Source organism: Nelusetta ayraudi, unplaced genomic scaffold (genome assembly GCF_046127955.1).
Source record: "Nelusetta ayraudi isolate G7.1 ecotype Tasmania unplaced genomic scaffold, CSIRO-AGI_Nayr_v1 ptg000011l, whole genome shotgun sequence".
Lineage (NCBI taxonomy): Eukaryota > Metazoa > Chordata > Actinopteri > Tetraodontiformes > Monacanthidae > Nelusetta > Nelusetta ayraudi.
Window position 1 is genome coordinate 9,379,491 of NW_027466061.1, and position 13,010 is coordinate 9,392,500.

At 45.0% G+C, this 13,010-nt stretch overlaps 1 protein-coding gene across 1 annotated transcript in view; it reads left to right on the forward strand.

Moving 5' to 3' along the window:
• The first annotated feature begins 117 nt into the window (after positions 1-117).
• LOC142884762 (sodium channel protein type 5 subunit alpha-like) overlaps positions 118-13,010 on the forward strand; it is a 24,260-nt gene continuing 11,367 nt past the window's right edge. The window contains exons 1-13 of the mRNA XM_076020648.1: positions 118-230; positions 1,617-1,745; positions 2,649-2,740; positions 2,829-3,065; positions 3,184-3,247; positions 7,694-7,835; positions 8,314-8,511; positions 8,600-8,785; positions 8,883-9,254; positions 9,367-9,499; positions 10,204-10,442; positions 11,342-11,515; positions 12,124-12,480. Coding sequence (XP_075876763.1) covers positions 160-230; positions 1,617-1,745; positions 2,649-2,740; positions 2,829-3,065; positions 3,184-3,247; positions 7,694-7,835; positions 8,314-8,511; positions 8,600-8,785; positions 8,883-9,254; positions 9,367-9,499; positions 10,204-10,442; positions 11,342-11,515; positions 12,124-12,480 — 2,394 coding nt within the window. The 5' untranslated portion in view covers positions 118-159. The remainder of the gene's footprint in view (positions 231-1,616; positions 1,746-2,648; positions 2,741-2,828; positions 3,066-3,183; positions 3,248-7,693; positions 7,836-8,313; positions 8,512-8,599; positions 8,786-8,882; positions 9,255-9,366; positions 9,500-10,203; positions 10,443-11,341; positions 11,516-12,123; positions 12,481-13,010) is intronic.

Genomic DNA, 13,010 nt, shown 5'->3' on the forward strand with positions numbered 1-13,010 from the left:
CACAGAGAAAAAAAATAAATGAATATAAGTATAGTCAAATATACTATATCCAATACTGAATAAGGTACGGAAGCTGTGTAGAATTTGTTTTAATCTGTTAAACATACTTGCTGATGATCTTTCCTTGACCGCTTTTCCACTTTGTTCAGCCTGTTTATCATGTTCACTATACTGACCAACTGTTTCTTCATGGCCATGTCGGACCCGGCCCCATGGACCAAGCACCTGGAGTGAGTGCCTGCACACACGCACACACACACACACACACACACACACACACACACACACACACACACACACACACAAACACACACATACTAATGTTTCACTGAAACTCTTGCGCTGTGTGTTGTTTTGCCAGTAGTTTACAGAGTCGTCCAACATGTAAGTAGCATCGTGCACGAGGAGAACGTGTGAGTGAAGAGACACTCAAGCATGATGTGGAATATTTGTGCAGGTTATTTATGTTGAGGCATGATTTTTTTTTATATAGCATGCATCATGTGATCTGCATTGACAAGCAACTCTGCAATTTTCTGCTTTGAAGCTCTGCATAAGATGTCTGGTCATTCAGCACCGAGGTATCTGATCAGCTTACTCGTAGGATGAAAATCGTCTAATGAGAGTTTTTTGCAGATTTTTGCAGAGCACTGTGGCTGAACACGCTACAATTATATTAAAAAAACAAACAACTCACCATCTTCATGGCATCATTGTTTAAAGAGTGTCAGTATGTTTTTATAGATAGAATATATACCCAGTTCATGACTCGCACTATTCTCTTAATCTCTAGTAATTATTTTTTAGGCTTGTTTAACTCATTACTTATTATTTAATGTAAACATGGAGACAATATGCAAACCCTGCAGCCAATAATGACAATTCTGTCTTTAACTACAGTTCCTAAAGCAAATGAGCTGCGTGTAAGTTTGGGAGTAAGCTCAGAGATTGTTAAGGACTAATGTTTGGGAAAAAATCAAAACGCACAAGCGGAGCAGAAAACATGAAGTGCAACTTTGGCAGAAAATAATATTTCTAGTTAACACTGGATCTCGATGGATGTCAACGTTTGATTACACCAGAATAGCAGCTGCATTGTGCAAAAAATGTGAGTCATCCAGTGCAAGCATTTCAAGCATGTATGTTTGCAACATGTCTATGGACCTGCTTCATCTATAGAATTACTTTGTAGCAGCACTTCACATCTTTTCCTCCTTAAAATTATTGTTTTAAAAATCAAGCTCATGATTTATTGACTTGGAGAATCTGTGAGAATTCACTTTCTGTCACTGAAACAGCGCCCCCGGCTGGCCTGGTAGAGGATAATGTTGCTTGGGTTGCCAGCCCAGCTCCTTCTTGTGAAAGCACACCTGTCCACTGTGGACAGGCCAGACAGACACGTTGGCTCAGTAACTGGAGCGTCAGTATTGCTGTTACATGTTACAAGTCAGTTTAATAAAAACGAAATGCATGTTATTCTTTCTTTTCTTTTCAACATATTTCCTTTCACCTTCAGCTTGCTACTGATTTTACTTCTGAGTTTCACTCCGCCCTTGAAATATAACACTGGCGTCAACGGAGCTGCGTCTCACCGTCCCTGTGAACATCTTTTTCAGGTACACTTTCACCGCCATTTACACTTTCGAGTCAGCCATCAAGATCTTTGCCAGAGGATTCTGCGTCATGCCCTTCACCTTCCTGCGGGACCCCTGGAACTGGCTGGATTTCAGCGTCATCATCATGGCGTACGTCACAACGTTCCATGAAATTCAGACTGGTTCTGCCGAAGCCAGGCCAGGCTACGGGAGCTGATAGTATTGCTTTGTGCGCATTCAGTGTTTTTCATAAACGCAACAGCGGCGGCTGTGATTGATGAGCCTATTGTCGGTGGCAGAGATTTGTGTGCCGCGACTGTACGACTACGGTGCCCATGGCAGATTAGACGGGCTGACCCCGTGATCCGTTAATACAGCATTGTCCGAGACTAATCATCTCCACGGGACATTGTCGTTGTTTGAAAACAGCAGGACAAAATCCTTTTTTAGACAGTGTCGATGGTAAAGGTTACAGTCGCTCAATCAAATTATGGGTCTTTTCATTCCTCCGCTGTGTTTCCCCCACAGCAGAGACTTTTGCCCTGAAAAGTCCTGAAATCTTATCGCTTCAGTGTTGCTTTTTAACTTTTTTCACAAGAATTTATGAAATATGTTGTTTTGGCAGTGTGACTGTCACTTGTTCTCACTTGACGTCAAATAGCATTAGCATATATCCGTTCTCTCATTTTATCACAAGAAAACCATTTTCAAATGTAAGTTTTAAAATCACAGGGGCATCACACTTGCTGCTCTGCATGGCAGTTTCACTCCACTAATGATCTATACAAGTAAGCGGAGTGCAAGTATGAGGGGAATGCATCCCCTCTGCACCATCAGCACCTCACCTCGCCTCCTTTTGTACCTGGAGCCCCCATTGTTTGAAACCAAGTTTATTAGTCAAGCCATTAGTCAAGTTTACATCATTGCATTGTCACAAAACTGACATTGCTGTTACAGTTCCATCGAAGGCTGCACACAGGAAATTCTACATATTCAGAATTCTTTCTCAAGGTTTTCCACATGTCACAGAAATCCTCCGCATTTTAATTTCAGATACGTGACAGAATTTGTTGACCTTGGAAACGTCTCAGCATTAAGAACCTTCCGAGTGCTCCGCGCGCTAAAGACCATCTCGGTGATCCCAGGTATGACCGCCGCCGGTCCAAGTTTCCACAGTACAGCGCCATCCAGTGTCCAGAATTCCCCATATCTGTCTTCCCTGCTGTCGCCAAGGTCTGAAGACCATCGTGGGCGCCCTGATCCAGTCGGTGAGGAAGCTGGCCGACGTGATGATCCTGACGGTCTTCTGCCTCAGCGTCTTCGCCCTCATCGGCCTGCAGCTCTTCATGGGGCTGCTGCGGCAGAAGTGTGTCCGCAGCCTCGCGCACTGCATCAACTCCTCGTACATCGAGTCTTTCACCTGCAACAACAGAAGCTGGAGCTCCAGGGAGGCGTTCCTCAGCAGCGAAGGTTGGCGGAGAACTGGGGATAAGAAAAATCCCAATCGACGGCAGCCAATGTTTCAGAATGCAAAACACTGAAAGATAATGATGTCCCTTCATGCGGAACCATTTTGTCTTTTTCTTAGATAATTTTTATAAAGTTGAAGGAGCAAAGGATGCCTTAATATGCGGATATGGGAGTGATGCAGGGTAAGTGAGTTTGTCCTGCTTACTGTTTGTTAATCATCTGAGGGCTGTTACATAATATCACAGCAGCCAGTGGCTTTTGATATCCTATGCATGCATGTCTTGTTGAACGCAGAGGCTTGATCATCATGGGTATTTTTTTTTGTGCAAACAGTTTTTGCAGAGCACGAGCTGAAAAATAGAAATGGCAAAAATAGACGAGACTGTAAAGCTGGCGGGTAATGTATAGAGTAGTGATGACGTCAGCTGTAGCGTGAGAGACGGTAGCGCGCAAGACAACATGTGTTGTGGATAATCACTCCACTGGAACCCTCTACTGAGAAACCATGGAGTTGCCAGCTGGAAGGGTGAGGGTGAGTGGGTGAGCGGCGGGGGTAGGGAGGGGGTCTTTGGAGATTTCATCATCTCAAAAGCTCTATGACATGATTAGGTCAACCGGAGGGAGGCGGATCATTTCAGATTGATATTCTGTGATTGTTGCACCGCTGCGGGACGGAAACATGTTTAACTTTATGGGTTTTAGTTTTTTTCCCCTCCTGTAATGAATAAACTCCTATGTAGGTTACGATTTTCTCTACTGACAATCAAGGGCGCAGTGTGAAACCATTCAAATATTGCCACTCAGCGTGCACGGCGAATAATCCTATAATTCCAAATGCTTTTCAAACAGCCACAAAAGGATGACTGTGCCCGTGCCAGGCCCAGTTCAGGGGTTATAGCGAACTAAATACACCATCTGTGTGAGGCTAAAATCCTGCTGCTGCAACAAATGGCTTCCATTAGGTCCTCCGCTTCGCCTTGAGTACACCTAATGGATGATAGCAAATAACCACCAAAAAGGTGGTGGTGATGTGGGGGAGCGGCACAGGGCTTCAGGAGGGAGGTTTGCTGCAGATAACTTATTTCTTTCTCACAAACAGTAGTTTAAAATGTTTGTTTAGGTTCCACAGGAATTTGTTCAAAGTTTTGTAGGTGAATTGGCCAAATGTTACTCTTGTTGAAGGGTTACATCTGCAAAAAAAATAAGTTATTTGGATTGAGGTAAAATGACACATCAAGTATCGCAAATGAACTAGATTTATTTTACTCATTTTACAAACAGCCTGCAGAATATACTTAGATTGAGGAAGTCCTAAAAAAAAAAAAGTTTTATGATTGGGCAAATCATATCAGACAAATCAAATGTTTTTACAGCCAGTGTCATCACTTGGCAGTCTATAGCAAGCAATGACACCTCTTGATTTCTATCTCTATTTTAATGAACCTCTTGCCAAAACAGATGTGTGAAAAGTGAAGACATAGTTTAACCAGTGAAAGTCTATTTTGCTGTTGTTTGCCATATTTTTGAATGTAAAAAATACCGTGCAGTCCTGCAGCATCCACCCTAATCTCCTCCCCGCTCGGCTGAAAAGTGATTCAGATTTGAACTTTTTAAAGTGGATGGGAGGGATTTCAGACATGAAATCTTAGCAATCTGACTGCTCTCTGGCAGACTATGTATAATATTATATTACTTGTGCATATGCCTTGTCAGGCTTTTTGGTTCACATGGGGAAAAAATGTCTGAATTTTTCTATTTTCCTTTAGATCTAAAGCCTTAAATACAAACCTATTCCAAGTACAAAAAAGCAACAAAACTAAAACAAGGTAAATTCATACAGCAGTTTTATACAGCGTACATGTTTGATTCAGCAAGTTTGTTGAATTGAGTCTGTAGTGAAAGATTGTAAAATATTGTGTTGTTGAAGCCCTGATACTGTGCGGAATAATTCCTCGGATATTTTAACTTTTTAGACCTTGTGTGAACAGTAAATCCAGCTTTCTTTACGTTATTTTGATAAGTTAAAAATAAATGGGTCCAGCAGAGGTATTACACAATAGTGTTGGCATCAGTGAGCTGCCAAAACCTTCCATTTTTAATCCCTCCGTAACCTCTCAAGAAAAAACAACAACACAGAGTCTTAATCCCCCAAAGAGGAAGATCTGAGTCAGTAATTTGCGTTTGAGTCAGAGCTGAAACAGGACGTATATGGGGTGGAGGGATGGTGGGACTTTCAGTGGGAAACGACATAATTCAACTTAAACAAATGGTGGGTCAAGCTTTTGTCGCGACCCTGCTGGATGCATCTACAAGTCACTGGCTCTGTGCAGTCGCTGCTCTGCATTTTTGCTCTTCCGCCGTTTTCGTGTGGCTGCAGCCGGACATTGCTGTGCACAGTCCATTTTAATCTTTTCTTTCAGTGTCTAATGGCTGTATTAACGGTCAAAAGAGAACAGGCAGGATTATTGTCTAATAACGCTCTGTCATGGTTGCCTATTAATTCCAGTATGTTTGTTTGTTTGTTTGTTTTTTTTGTCTCTCGCCGACCGAGGTTTGCTTAAAGACTCGGAAAGACAGAGCGCACTAGCCAGATTAGCGTAGCTGCGGGGCAGCTCGTGTTTCTGTTGGCATGATGATTTGAGAAAGCCCTCTGCGACATTTTAGATGGAACTTTCTGAGGGCTGGCTGGCTGCAGAGACGGGGCAAGATATTAAGCAGGTCGTGATGGAGGACGTAAAACATAGAGGATGCTTAATCTTTTGAGTGTATTCCAACAAGTAATCCCTGAGTAGATTTCCAAATTAAAGCTTTGGATACGTTATTATGACACACACTGTCACACACATGCAAACGCGCACAGATTCATGCAGCCACATACTGTACGCGCACACATATGCAATCATATTTGCCCCCCCTGGAGGACTGGGGAGGTGGGGGCAGAGGAAGTGGGAGGTTCTGAAAATACCACAGGAAGGATAGTTTCTGCCGAGCCGGCTAACGAGTTTGTGACGAGCGATTTGCTGCGAGGCTTCGAGCAGTTTCTCATCAGGCCTGCTGTCGAGTGCAGGCAAGTGTTGATCCCTTCATATCTCGGCGGTGTCGTGCAGCAACACCAGTGACTTTCAGCGGGTGCCCTTGGCCGGGCGGCGACGTGGCCGAGACCGGCCGGCCGCCACTCTGTTGGATTGACAGATGTTCCTCTGCCCTGTTGTACAAACTGCATTAAATAAATGGAAAGCCATCCAGGGTGGCATACGTGTGAGCAAAGGGACACCGTCCGACCTATGCAATATTTTTATAACTTGGATGTGAAACTGTAGTGGGTGAACAGGTCAAATGTGCCGCTGGTTGGATAAAGTAGATGTGGGTTTCCCACATCACTTGAGTTTGTTTTATGCATCCTTCTGGCAAATAGCCTGCGGAGTGTACTTGAGGCGACTGAAGACTGCAGGAGAAGATTGAAGGGAAGGTTTGTGATTGGACAAATGTTCTGTCTGTTTCATTAAAAATCAGATTAATCATCTTTTAATATTATTTTTGTTTGACTGGGTCCTTTCTCCAACCTCCAGAAGATGTATCAACTGTTGAAAGTACAAAAAAGTAATGAGATGAAAAATGACTTTTAAAATATTCTGGATTATGCCAGAGTCTTGTTGGTTCTCCATCTGAGCACATGACCAAATCTTCCAATAAGATTTTTTTTAAACTACTCTCAGGTGCTGTAGTTCTGCAAACCAAGCTGGAACCAGATAGTTGATTTACTCAACATACAGAGCTCAAATTAAGATGCATATGCTTAACTGTCCCTTACAACTGGTCAGTATTTGCCCAATATTTGCTGTGTTGTCATTTCAAACTCTCTCAAATGGCCGGCAGCGCTGCCGCATGCAAACACGCGTCTGCAGGTTGCGAGTTTGCGTGTGTTAGACCACAGAGGGCACGAACTGAGCGGTCACTGGTGCTTTGGTCCTGGCAGCCAAACAGGAAGACGTGTCGGGACGCTCGCTGCGTCCTCTGTCCTCCCCCGCTGGATATTAGTGAGTGCTCCTGCTCAGCTGTCCGCTTGCAGGGAGCTGCAGCTGTTCTGATGGCGGTGCTCTGCCGCCCAGCTGTTTCCCGGCCATTACCAAATTATTCCGCACTCAGATTGTCATGGCAGCCCAGTTTGTTCTCAACCGCCCAACTTAAATATTTGCCATAATGCCACTGTGCTGACAATGAAGATCAGTTGCGGAGGCATGAAACTGATTTTTTTTCCCCTCTCCAGAACCACAATTTGATATCCATCTGGCTCAACATAATCCCTTTTGCTCCAGTACATTTTAGTGCTCCTGCAGTGGAGCAAATTTCAGTCAGCCTCTTCAGTTGCAGTAATGGTGTTATCTGTGTGTGTGTGTGTGTGTGTGTGTGTTTGTGTGTGTATGTGTGCTTACATACTCATCCGTGCCCCCGCCCCTGGGAGTCACTGGGCTACGTGTAGCTACTGGAGATGTTTTAACCCTGCCGGTGCAGCCTGCACGCAACCTCCACCGCAGCCGTATCTGCCCCAGCTGTCTTTGATTTAATTGTGCAAAGCCTTTGTTTACCAGTGTTTGTCCCACTGTCATCTGCCTTGTGCCCTCTTGCAGGAAGTGCCCAGATGGGTTCGACTGCCTAAAAGTGGGGAGGAATCCCAACTACGGCTACACCAGTTTTGACACCTTCGGCTGGGCTTTTCTGGCTCTCTTCAGGCTCATGACGCAGGACTACTGGGAAAAACTCTTTCACCAGGTCTATTTTTGGCATAAGATCCAAACAGTTTTCAAAACGCTTTGGTTGCAGGACTACATTGATGATAATTACTAGTGAGCTGTTTGACATTCATGATATATCATTAGTATTGTTCTTCTTCTTCTCCTTCTTCTTCTTCTTCTTCTTCTTCTTCTTCTTCTTCTTCTTCTTATTATTATTATTATTATTATTATTATTATTATTATTATTATTATTATTATTAGTAGTAGTAGTAGTAGTAGTAGTAGTAGTAGTAGTACATAAAGATATTACATAAAAGGTTTTCTCATTGCTGGGGCTTCACTAACACGCTACAGACACAGATTACTGTTATGAACCATTGCTTAAATTACTTTTGCACGTTTTTAGGACCTTGGATTTCACATACAACAGGACACATTAACATCTGATGTTCTATTTTAACCTCTTCTCCTCATTTTATTTAGTTAAAGTCTGACTTCTTTGTGTACGCCCTCAGACGTTGCGGTCAGCAGGGAAGACCTACATGGTTTTCTTCGTGTTGGTAATCTTCCTGGGCTCCTTCTACCTGATCAACCTCATCCTGGCTGTCGTGGCCATGGCCTACGAGGAGCAGAACCAGGCGACTATCGCAGAGGCCTGGCAGAAGGAGAGGGAGTTCCAGCTGGCCATGGAGCACCTTCGCCGAGAGCAAAGGGTTGGTGAAACGCAGATGGCCTGGCCAGGGATGATGCAGTGAATTCTGTCCTGCCACGTGCGATTCATGCAATCTCGTCTGTGTCCAGTTGGCAGCGAAACGCCAGGCCCAGGAGACAGACTCTGTGCTGTCCCCGGAGCTGTCGCCTTTCTGTCTGAAGGCCGGCAGCATTCGACGAAGCAGCAGCAGAAGAAGAAGATCGCACCGAACCTTGTCGGAGGAGATGACGGAGGAAGCCGCAGAGGACAAATTTGACCTGCTGGATGAGCCGATAGTACGCCACCCAGCCCTCCTCATGTCCCTGCGAGACTGTGTTTGCCCTGTTTGTGACACTGTGTTGGCGCTGACACCCCCTGTGTGTCTCCTCGCAGCCTCCTCTGTCTCCTCTGCCGGCCCACCCGCTGCTGGCCACGCTCTCCTCGCATCCCCTCAGCACCAGGAGAGGAAGCCAGATCAGCATCTTCAGCTCGTTCCGGGTGCGCAACAACTCAGAGGCCGACTTCGGGGATGACGAGCACAGTGTTCACGGCGACGCCTTCCGGAGTCGGGCCAGCTCCATGGTGACGCCCTGGAAACGGCGGACGGGCAGCGTGCGCAGCCACTGCTCGCAGATCTTCACACCCAGTCACAACGTCAACGGCCGACTCAACATCTCCCTGGACCAGAACGGCGTCACCACTCTGGGTCTCCACACTCCCACATCCATTCCTGCCTACAGCACGGAAAGGGTCAGGGAAGATTTGGTGAGCGATGGGAAACTGATGGGACTTGCTTCCAAGGTTGATATTAGTTGCAATCCCAACAAAGCCGAGAAAGTTCCTGCACCCAACTTCCTGGGTGTGTCTTCTCTGTTAGAAGCTGATCAACTTGGAGGACCCAAGTCCCAGGCCTCTCCTCCAGCGGTCCCCGTCAGTGACCCAGGAGGCCCCTGTGGTTCACAGGAAAAGGGGACTGAGCTCCGTCAGCTTCCTCAGCGACGCCATGGACGGTCAGTTCTCAGAGAGAAGTTCCCCTGCTTGTTTCCTTTATTTGAACAACGAGAGTTCCATTGCAGTTCTTTGCAAGAATCACAGCTTTAGAAAGTCACTATTAAACGTGAAAATGTTGCAGCCGCTTTAAGAGGTGAGTTCCAGGTCACATGCATTAGTGCTGAATGCTTAATATTTTAAACACAAGTGTCTTTTGTTATAGTCTCTCTAGTTTTGCTGCATTTTTAAATGGATGCATTCATTTTGTTTTTCTTCCGGTATGTAGAAGCCCTCATTGAGAGCTAGGTTTCCACACTGCTGCAGATGGGTGCAATTAGTGCAGAAAATGAAAAGGAAAAAAAGTGAGCTTCAGTATTCACAATTCAGAAAGTACAGGATTTTCTTCCCCTGTGTGTGGCTGACCAGAGACAGAGAATGCTGCCTTTTTTTTAGTTGATCATTAATGTTGATTTATGGTCAGTTACACCGATGTTTGCTGAATTCCATGGAGCACCTGCTCCTGCCTGCAGCAGTGTAAAGCCCAGCTTGTGTTTCTGTGCTGAGTGGCCTCACCTGTGGATGATAAACTCTGGTTGCAGTCACACTTCAAAAATGATCTGAAGGTCACAAGGTCATATGAAGCTCATTTTGATGCCTTGCTCTTCAGATTATGTCCAATAGTTTTAAAATGTTTTTCATGGAATGCTCATATGCCTCTCTGCAGAGCTGGAGGAGTCGAGGCAGAAGTGTCACCCCTGCTGGTACACCTTCGCCAAGAAGTACCTGATATGGGAATGTTGCCCCTGGTGGCGGCAGGTGAAGGAGTGGGTGACATTGATGGTGATGGATCCCTTCCTGGACCTGGGTATCACCATATGCATCGTGCTGAACACCCTCTTCATGGCTCTGGAACACTATCCCATGACTGATGAGTTCAACACCATGCTCTCAGTGGGCAATTTGGTGAGTGCAACAGCGTCTGGATGACGGAGGAGGGATGGCTCCCCACTCTGACAGCCACTCTTTCTTGAGTGATGCTGGGTTGGTGAGGAGGACTTGAAAGCTCCAGGCAGATAAAAGTGAAGAGGATAGGTGACAGTTGGCCGTCCTTCTCACAATACATCCCATTTATCAGACCGCTGAGGGTTTTTATAGCTGGTGTGGAGGTCAGACAGGGTTATGTTGAAGCTTTTTCTCAATGGTCCATTTGTGATTGTTCCTTGTCTGGTTTCCCCATTTATACCCTGCTGTTTCCCCTTCCTGGTCATTTTAGAATTCTGTCAGTGTTTCAAATGTTTCAAATCTGGATGTATAAAGTAATGAGGGATCAGTATTTTACCACGTAGCTTCAGTTTTTATTTTATTTGCATCCATTATATTTTTATTGGTAATTTCCAAAGCAGCACTCTTTATTTGTTTATTTTTGAGCATGCTGTGATACAGTAAATGTAACAATTTCCCTGGATGTTGAACATGTTGAAGTTAGTGCATCCATCCATCCATCCATCCATCCATCCATCCATCCATTCATTTTCATTACCCGCTTCTTCCTGAACTCATGGTTTTGGGGGTCTGCTGGAGCCTATCCCAGCTGCCATAGGGCGAAGGCAGGGTGACACCCTGGACAAGTCGCCAGTTCATCACAGGGCCACATAGGGAGACAAACAAAGACAAACAACCATTCACACTCACACACACACCTATAGACAATTTAGAGTTCCCTATTGGAAGTTAGTACAGTAATGTTTAAATAATACATTTTGCCACATTTCCATTATTTGGAAATCTACTTTCATAAATTTGCACACTTACGAAAGATTTTTTGAGGCGTTGTTGGGTTTTCTGCCACTTCCTGTTTTCAGGTGTTCACAGGGATCTTCACTGCCGAGATGGTGCTGAAGCTGATTGCGCTGGATCCCTACTACTACTTCCAGCAGGGCTGGAACATCTTCGACGGCGTCATCGTTTGCCTCAGTCTGATGGAGCTCGGCCTCTCCAATGTCGAGGGCCTGTCTGTCCTGCGATCCTTCAGACTGGTAACAGATCTTTGAGACTTCTCAATGCATGATGCTTTAATGAACAACATGTATTCATGCTGCTGATAAATGTAAATTACTACACAAAACCTCAAAAAGACATTACAAATATGTGATGTCTCAAGGTTCTGTATTAATTATTTTTTCACATGATGATTTCTTTGCATGATCAATTTTCCACAAAGCAATGTACAGATCTCCTGGAAACCTCATTTACCCCTTTGTTTTGTTAACGCTAGCATCTAGTTTCCTGCAAACACTCCAGATTTGTTGGGTCTTTGGAAGGATACATTAAAGCGGTGTCAGAGGACAGAGACAACACTGACCTTGGAGAAGTAGAAATGGCCTTTGTGACGTCACAAAGGCTTGATGATTTCCAGGGCTGTGTGTTTTATGCACTCGAGAAACATGGTGCATGCCAATGATGAAAAGGATGAAACTTCCTTTATTTCTGGTGATCTTTATGACAGGCCACATGTAGACATTAACGTGAGAACACTCAAACTGAACTTTGCACAATCCTGGAAACTTCACAATTCATTTTCAAAAAAGAAAAGAAGTGCTTTGATTCAGTAATGGATTTTTTACCAATGTGTTTTCTTTACCAGTTGCGAGTCTTCAAGCTGGCAAAATCCTGGCCCACCCTCAACACCCTCATCAAGATCATTGGCAATTCAGTGGGCGCCCTGGGAAACCTGACGCTGGTCCTGGCCATCATCGTCTTCATCTTCGCGGTGGTGGGCATGCAGCTGTTTGGCAAGAACTACCAGGACTGCGTGTGCAAGATTTCCTTCGACTGTCAGCTGCCTCGCTGGCACATGAAGGACTTCTTCCACTCCTTCCTCATTGTCTTCCGTGTGCTGTGTGGCGAATGGATCGAGACCATGTGGGACTGCATGGAGGTGGCTGGTCAGCCGCTGTGCATCCTGGTCTTCATGCTGGTCATGGTCATAGGGAACTTGGTGGTGAGTGTTTAATTTGCTGTTTGTTTACATGCCTGTCACTTACTGGCCAGAATTATCTTTAGGCTGTTATGATGAATTTGTAGACGATGACATCCGGACACTAAAATCACCTGGAGAAGTTCCGGTTCTGCATTTCAGAAGGAAGAAATGAGGCTGTTGGAAAGTATAAAAAAATTGACCCACATATTATAATGATAACAATAATGGATTGGATTGGATTCACATTGTACCTTTCTGGGGCACTCAAAGCGCTTCACATTGGAACCATTATTGATTCACACATTGCACACACACAGCGGTGGTGGTAAGCTACATGTGTAGCTACAGCTGCCCTGCGGCAGACTGTCGGAAGTGTAGCTGCCATTCTGCATCAAACAGTCCCTCTGACCACCACTGAACTTTAACATTCATATGAGGCAAAGTGGGTAAATTGTCTTGCCTAAGGACACAGTAACAGAAACTGGGATGGAGCGAGGTTCGAACCGCCAACCTTTCGTCATTGGACAACCAGCTCTACTTCCGGAGCTGCA